Here is an 8364-nt window from a genome sequence, read left to right as displayed (position 1 = left end):
AAGAAAAAAAGACTTCTCTATAAATAAGATTACCTTGACTTTTTTCAAAACCTCATCCACAATAGCAGATTGCTCATCCTGTTGAAACTCTTCAACAACTTTTCTCGCGATCATGCACCTTTCTTCTTCTGTATGGCTTTTAACCTCCCTCATTCCCCTCTAGTATAGAAATAGAAACAACACAAAAATTTCAGAATATAGAAACACAAAACAAAACTTCAGCTCTAAGAATGCTAAGTTCAGCAAATACAGAACACAACTTCAGCTCTAAGAATACTGAAGTTCGGCAAATATAGAACAAAAACTTCAACTAAAACAAGCTGTAGTTTTACAAATACAAAACACAACTTCAACTCCAAGAATTTTGAAGTTCATCAAAAACAAAACAAAAACCGCAGACAAAATATATTTTACTTTACAAAATACAAAGCAAAACTTCAGCTACTAGAATGCTGAAGTTCATCACAAACAGAACAAAATCTGCAGACAAAATATGTTGTAGTTTTACAAAATACAGAACAAAAACTTCACCTCGAAACTTACATGGCATATTGTGTTGACTAATTTATTGTCAAACGTGTTGTAGAACAGTCAGAACGACTCTGGGTATGAGGTGATTCTCCAATTACAGGAGCTCGATTAGTTTCTTTTGAACGACTCCGACTAGGTGGTTATTCACCAGTTGAAGGAACTAGATTTAGTACTTTGAACGAATATGGTTGTATGGTAATTATCCAATTAAAGGCATTAAATTCAATTCCTCTTCGATGAGAATTATATCCAATATCCTAAATGTCCGATATTTCTGTTTAATACAAAAAAAGTATTTTTATAAAAAATAAAATAAAACTGATACGTCAATATATTAACAAAACTACAAGAAAAAAAAAGAAAAAATAAAGAACATTAACTTACACCATGATTACTGAAGTAATCTTCATGAAGTTTTCTTAAATTTAGGCTCTCCCAAAAATATATAACGTAACATCCTGGGAACCTGAGGAGCATCAAGGAAGTCATCCTCTTTTAAATATTTATCCCGAATATCTGGGAAACGCTCATAAAACCAAACATATAATGGATATGGAAATCCACCTACAATATACCCAATTGGATTATTTTTATCCTACTTGTCCAAAGCATGTTTCATTGAGGTAACGAGCTTCTCATAAGATGAATTACCCCAAAGATAATCAGCACAAGCATGATCGTCTTCAACAATAGTTGCATACTCCTCCAACACAGTTGATTCATTATTTCTTCCAAACAAAATAGACTTCACAACAAGAATTTCCATAAGCTTTCACATCATCTTTATCACTTTCGCATACATGTTTGAAATTCACATCATCCTTTTTAATTTTATTCTGGGTCATACACTCTCGAATGTCCTTCAAGGTCACACCCTTAGACTTACCAAAATAGTGCTTCAAAATTTTACTGCCTCGTTTAATTGGTTTTTCAACATTATCCTCAAACCGCACATAATGTGAAAGTCTTCAAGGCTGAAGGATACATCACAACCAAAAATCTTGAAACTAATGGAATCTCGATCATTAGTGAATACGTACGAAAGAATCAAACAATGAGCCAACTTCATGATGCAATGAAAATTCTCCATAGCCATAATATATCGAAGTGTACCATTATTCAGCTTCTCTTATTGTGCAGGAGTCAAAAAGTTGCAATTAAACGCTTCAAGTCATGGTTTCTCTTCCAGTAAGCACGACAATTAAACCAATCTCCAAACTCATAATATCTCTCCCCTGGTTTTGTAGGTACAATAACAGGGACTGAAGGAGCTTTACGTATTCTAGGTGCTTTAGGATTTGTAGCTGATTTGGATTTCGTAGATGCCATATGTTCAAAAAAAATAAAGGTAGGAAAAATAACTTCAGAACATTATAAAAAAATCAGTTAAAACTTCAGCACAATTTGGATTAAGTTATATTTTAAAGCCATCTAACTTCAAAAAAAGACAGAATACAACTTTAGCTCTAAGAATGTTGAAGTTCAACAAATACAAAACAAAACTTTAGCTCTAAAGAATACTGAAGTTCAGCAATTACAAAACAAAAACTTCAACCAAAATATGTTGTAGTTTTTACAAATACAGAACACAAATTCAACCTTAATAATGCTGAAGTTCATCAAAAATATAACAAAAACTGCACGCAAAACATAATTTACTTATACAAAATAGAAAACAAAACTTCCGCTTTTAGAATTAAGTTATCCTTGAAGTATTATAAACTTCACACTTTAATAGCATCATCTATTTAACTCTCAAAAATTTTAAAATTTTCACGTCTCCAAAAATCACTGAAGAATATATAGAATTTTCATAAAAAACACAAACAAAGTTACAAAAAACCTAAAAATACAATCGTAAAAGTAAAACCTACAAAACTAACACACTAATCAAAGTGAAACCGAGGAAACTATTTTACCACAAATGAAAAAAGAAAATGATTCAACTAAGATGACTATCAACAAAAAACTCAGAAATTAAATTATAAAACTAATAATAAAATAAAATTCCATACAAAGTTAATGCAATGTACAAAAGCAACCACTAAAATTGTACTTGTGATTATATGTAATGTTGTTGGGGAATAAACAGTCGCAAAATCAAGAAGAATGCAATGACGAAAACCGTTTGATTTCAGAGAAGAACAAATCAAAAAACGCGAAGAAGGGGAGAGAGACAGAGACAAAAAACAATATGCCGTATACTTGGAGAGACTAAAGAAGGGGAAAATTATCTTTTTAAAATACTTTTAATAAAAAAATATATACGAATGCAAATAGAAAAACAAAGCATGTACAGGTTAAAAAGGGACGACCAAATAGGGTACCCATGCAATTTTTACGGAACATTAATACTCGGCCCAAAATGTATTCCGGACAACCTGCGGCCCTAAAATGAAAATCGAACGAAGCCCACTAGTTCCAATTATCAACCTGTAAGCAAAACAATGTCTTTTTTCAGTTGAATGAATACTAAAACCCTACACAATACCCAGCGCTTCTAAACTGAAACTGAAGAAAAAATGGAGCTAAACCTTAACAAGAGGAAAAAGCAAAAGATTGAGAACAGCAACAACAACAAAAACAGTAATTCAGAGGTTTTCGCTTCTTGCTCTTTCCAAAGTCTCGGTCTTCACCCTACCTTATGCGATCAGCTCAAAGGTTTATATATATATTCTAGCTGGAATTATTAAAAATTGCATATTTTTCGTGTTAATTTTCGAAAGTTATTTAAAAAATATATTTTAGGCTTCATTTTTAATGTAAATTTGACAACAGAGAGGCTTGGATTCGAGGCTCCAACACTTGTTCAGGCTCAAGCAATTCCTGTTGTCCTATCCGGTCGACACGTGTAATTTCCCTACTCTTTGATTGTTTTTATTCTATTATATTATGGATGTGCTTGTATTTCGATTTCAAGTTTTCTGTTTTTTAATATTAGAATTTATTTTTTGGATTAATGTTAATGAATGGTGACAGGCTAGTGAATGCAGCTACTGGAACGGGGAAAACTGTAGCTTATTTGGCTCCAGTCATTCACCAGTTGCAGAAGTCTGATCCCAGGATTCAGCGAACCGATGGTACTTTTGGTACGTGTAATATTTGCTTATCGAATCTGAAAATAAAAATGTGATTCTCATTAGAACTTAAATTCTATGCACCGACGATGTAAAAGTATTTACACAATTAGGTTACTTAAAAGTAATTGTAGGTGACTCTATTTAAAAACATTGATTTGTAACCTAGAATAAATGGCAAGTAACTTGTTATAACAGGTTAATTTAAATTACACTGATGGTGTAAAAACTTCATTACACTTTAATCATCTTTCTCATTATTAGAATAGTTGTGATTGTATATAGGCTAAAGCAAGTGTTTGTAAATTTTGGTGATTTAAATCAATTTAACTGATGTATTTGGGATAGCGTTGGTTCTTGTGCCAACACACGAATTATGCATGCAGGTGTATGAGATCTTGCAAAAGTTGTTGCACCGTTTTCACTGGATTGTTCCTGGCTATATTATGGGAGGGGAAAACAGGAACAAAGAGAAAGCAAGATTGCGAAAAGGTCGGTGCATTTTATCCCCTTTTTATTCGTTGTCCTTGTAAATGAAAGTAGTGTTTTGCTTTTAGACAAAACTTCTCCTTGTCTGTTTTTTCCAAATTAGATTGCCTATATTGCCCCGCATTTGTTAGCTACAGTAACGGAGGACTTTCTCAATATTTTCAGTGTTTTGTATAATGTTGGTAGTACATGTTTTTGCATCCTGACCTCTGGTCTGAGTTACTTTTATAACTTAAAGTCAGGTGTCTTGCTATAGTAGAAAGCTTTTTCATGTTGCTTTTATTCTAGCTTTTTACTTAAATATGCTGAAATTGGTGCTGATAAGTTGACAGTTCCATAGTGGGTGCTAGGATTTCCTTTTGGACCAGCACCAGATTGCACGCCTTTTATTCTTCTTAAAGATATACAATTTTGCATAGTACAAGGGTTACAGATGGATTTACGATGATTCTAAACTACATTAGTCTTTGCTTTTATGTTTTAGGGTGGATTTTTAAATTCTTTCATATGGTAGTGGCGTAGCGCCAAATCTTACAAATCTGTTTTCACACTTGTAAATCTAGTGAGCCACTCTCTTGGCTCCAGGCCCACTCTTCGTCCTATGAGTTATTTTCTCTGCTCTGAGCTAAGTGCTACCTACTCTTTCTGCTCTATGCTCTCTACACCGAGTACTTAGCCCGTCGTGCCACTATTATCCTTTTGGGGTATTGCTGTATAGTGTATAATATTAATCAGCGTTCTCTGTAGTAATACTACTGGAGAGTTTTTCTCATCTTGATTTGGCAGCATTTCAAAAGCCTCATCATAATGCTCATTTCTAGGTATATCTATTCTTGTTGCAACTCCTGGACGTCTTTTGGATCACCTAAAAAACACATCATCATTCTTGTACACGAACCTGCGCTGGATAATTTTTGATGAAGCAGACAGGTATGTCTATGCTTTATCTCCCAATGGACATGCTCTTTTACTAAATTCATATCCTTAACCCCTCAATTGCATGTATGCTTTTGTAGAATTCTGGAACTTGGATATGGTAAAGAGATTGAAGATATACTTAATATTCTGGGCTCTAAACCACAGAAATCTGCTGGCAAGGATAACACAACTTCACAGATTTCTGAGGTTCAGAGGCAAAATTTGCTGTTATCAGCTACATTAAATGAGAAAGTAAACGAGCTCGCTAAAATTAGTTTAGATAACCCAGTGATGGTTGGGCTTGACCAGAAAACAGAGCTACATTTAACTCAGCAAGACATGGAACCAATGGAATTTAATGGGAAGGATATATTAGGAAAAGATGGCAAACTACTGAGTTCTTCAACTGAGGAATATAAGCTTCCGACTCAGTTACTTCAGCGATATATAAAAGGTATGATTAGGAAGTATATATTCGTATATTACCCTGATTACTTGCTGTATGATCGTATTATTCTTATGGTGTTCTATTCACAGTTCCCTGTGGTTCTCGGCTTGTAGTGCTTCTTGCAATTCTGAAACATCTGTTTGAGAAGGAGCCTTCCCAGAAGGTAAGGCAGTTCTTTAGTGCCAAACAAGCAATTTTGACTTGTAAAAATGTTAGTTATGTCATTCACTGGCATCAAGCTTGAGCATGTTTTACCGTCAGAAGTTGAGCATATTCTACATTTGTACCTGGTACAGGTTGTGGTGTTTTTTTCAACATGTGATGCTGTAGATTTTCATTACTCATTGGTGAGCGGATTTCAGTTGCTCCCTCATCGGCAATCAGATATTGAAGACAAACAACTGTTTTTGAAATGCAACACACTTCGGTTACATGGGAATATGAATCACGAGGACCGAAGAACTACATTCAATGCTTTTAAAACAGAAAAATCAGCACTTCTGCTGTCCAGTGATGTTGCTGCTAGGGGCTTGGACTTTCCAAAAGTTAGGTGTATTATACAGTATGATCCTCCAGGAGAGGCGACTGAATATGTGCACCGGTGAACTCTCTCTCTCCCTCTTTCTTTCCTTTTAAAATTTTTCGATTTAAAAACATTGGAAAATTAGTTCACGTTCGGTCCTGAAAAAGCTTCACTTTTCTGACTTAAAAGGTGACATATCCTTTGTGTACACCTTTTTGTGGTTACACATATTTCTTTCACCCTTTGCCAGGGACCCCAAGTTTCCTAGTGCCATCAAAGAATTCAAATTTCCTTAAGCCAGAAGCACTACCAAGTCTGGAGTAATTGAACACACATCTACACCTCAATAATTTGTTTTGCAAATTTGAGTGGTGTGCTTATTCTGAATTCGTGGTTTGATGTTAGTTACATCATAATGCAGGGTAGGAAGAACTGCCCGCATAGGTGAAAAGGGCGATTCTTTATTGTTCCTACAGCCAGTTGAAACTGATTACTTGCATGGCTTGGAGAAACATGGGGTGACTCTAACAGAGTATCCCCTTCAGAAACTTTTGGATAGCTTTCCATTGTCTGGTATCAAGTACCACCTGAAGAATTTTGTTTCAGTAGACACGCATCCATGGGTTGTTTCTCTACAGAGAGCATTGGAATCCTTTATTTCATCAGAGGTATGAGAATTGGTCTTATTTATGTTGAATTGCTGATTTTATTTTTTGCTTCTTGCATAGTTACAAATCTCATCAACATGGTCAGCAGAGCTTGCATTTCATTTCATTTTGACGTACCTATCTGCAGTTGGGAGTCCAGTTTCTTAGTTTCTATGAGATTTTAAAAAAGAAAAATCTTAAATTCTATTGTTTTCATCCTTCTGGTTATCCTTTTCTATGTTGTGATATTGCTAGTTGGCATTACAACTTCAAGTTAACCTAAGGAAGTCTAAGGTTGAAAAAATAACTTAAAACGCCTATTTGGCATAAATGATCTCTTGGAACTTGGTCTCTGTAGGGTGAAGTGAGGGTTAAGCTTGTACAATATATTCTACTATGTGGGTATCTGCTTCTCTTTTTTTTGTTTGTGCAAATTATCTGAATGCTGTAAATAGTTATACTGAAATAGGCTTCCTTTGGTTGACGATTTAGAGCTCTATTGGATATTTGATTTGCCTCCATTTATCTTCCTTTAGCTCAGTATGATCCTGGTCTTAAAATTTATTTGTGAGAATTGCCCACATTCTGATGGGATTGCAACACTTTTGGATGATGGTCAACATTTGATGGTTTCACATGCTATTAATTTATAATTGTAAATTATAATGCCCTTTTTAATGATTAGAAAGCTGATAATTCATTAGTTGTATCTGAAAATTGCTTTGGTCGAGTAACTCAACAATAGTAATACTTAAGTAAGACGGAATAAATTTTCATATGCTTCAAATGATGGATTGCCTCGTTGATGTTGTCAGCTAAAAATGAAGAAAATGGCACAAAATGCATTTTGCTCATGGGTTCGTGCATACACTGCCCATCGTGGTGAACTTAAAGGGATTTTTATGGTGAAGAAACTTCACTTGGGGCATGTAGCAAGAAGTTTTGCATTGAAGGAACAACCATCTTTGGTTAATAAATCGCTCCAAAAACAATCAAAGAAGAGGATGAGAGATCAGAAACATAACAACGTATCGAAAAAGAGGAAAGTTTCTAAAAGATGATGAGCATTGAGGATGTGAAACTTTTGTTCTCAGATAACCTTGAGATATTGGGTAGGATATGTACACAAGATGTTTCTGTCTAGCATCTTCAGTTGTCCTGCCTCTCTGCCGCTGGATCAAGTAGTCGGGCGAGCTCGTGTATTCAGTTTTGCTGAGCAAGTTAAAGCGAGTACTATTTGCATTGACCGTGAGATAGTGCTAGCAGCTTGCAAACATATGCTCTTTCTGGTGAGAATGTATCAGTTGTATTTAAGACGCGCAGATTAGCATTTTAGTTATACTAGGAAAATTTTTGTATACTCTAGGAAGCTTTGTACCCAAGATTTTCAAGAACTAAAATTGAAGCACTAATAGTACATCTGTATTTATTAGTTGTGTGCATGGATTGAGTCCGTTTTATGCCTAAAACCAAAAATGAAATCAATTTAGCAGATTAACCAATAGTCTGGAAATTTCACGGTTCCAGTTTGCTGGTCTAGGTATGGTTTCGTTTGGTTTAATTTAGTTTATTGGTGTTTTAGAATTCTTCTCTTTGCTTATTTTATGGAGAGTATAAATTTTATGAGGAAAGTACATGTACTATATGAACCCTACTTATCCCTTTTCCTTTAATATTTCAAGATTTATCATCTCTTATCAGTTAGTGTGAATTATTGTTGAGAGTTATGAC

General features: G+C 34.6%; 1 protein-coding gene across 2 annotated transcripts; it reads left to right on the top strand.

Moving 5' to 3' along the window:
• The first annotated feature begins 2985 nt into the window (after positions 1–2985).
• LOC104217787 (DEAD-box ATP-dependent RNA helicase 17) lies at positions 2986–8065 on the top strand. 2 transcript variants are annotated; one of them, XM_009768108.2, is made up of 10 exons: positions 2986–3192; positions 3310–3382; positions 3511–3620; positions 3957–4100; positions 4919–5027; positions 5114–5469; positions 5553–5626; positions 5760–6064; positions 6408–6654; positions 7449–8065. In XM_009768108.2, exons 1-10 carry the CDS (start codon positions 3054–3056, stop codon positions 7692–7694), a joined length of 1803 nt encoding a protein of 600 aa, XP_009766410.1. In that variant the 5' UTR covers positions 2986–3053; the 3' UTR covers positions 7695–8065. The 2 variants fall into 2 exon arrangements, with proteins under 2 accessions (XP_009766410.1, XP_009766411.1); XM_009768109.2 differs by having other exon boundaries at positions 3005–3192; positions 3995–4100.
• The last annotated feature ends 299 nt before the right edge of the window (positions 8066–8364 follow it).

The sequence above is a fragment of the Nicotiana sylvestris genome, chromosome 7 (assembly GCF_000393655.2).
Source record: "Nicotiana sylvestris chromosome 7, ASM39365v2, whole genome shotgun sequence".
In the NCBI taxonomy this organism is placed as follows: domain Eukaryota; kingdom Viridiplantae; phylum Streptophyta; class Magnoliopsida; order Solanales; family Solanaceae; genus Nicotiana; species Nicotiana sylvestris.
This window is presented reverse-complemented; position numbering and strand designations above follow the sequence as displayed.

Coding starts and splice junctions, on each gene's coding strand:
- LOC104217787 (XM_009768108.2), top strand. CDS start 3,054: ATGGAGCTAAACCTTAACAAGAGGAAAAAGCAAAAGATTGAGAACAGC. Junction 3,621..3,956: donor GCGAACCGATGGTACTTTTG/GTACGTGTAATA, acceptor TATTTGGGATAG/CGTTGGTTCTTGTGCCAACA. Junction 6,655..7,448: donor AATCCTTTATTTCATCAGAG/GTATGAGAATTG, acceptor TGATGTTGTCAG/CTAAAAATGAAGAAAATGGC.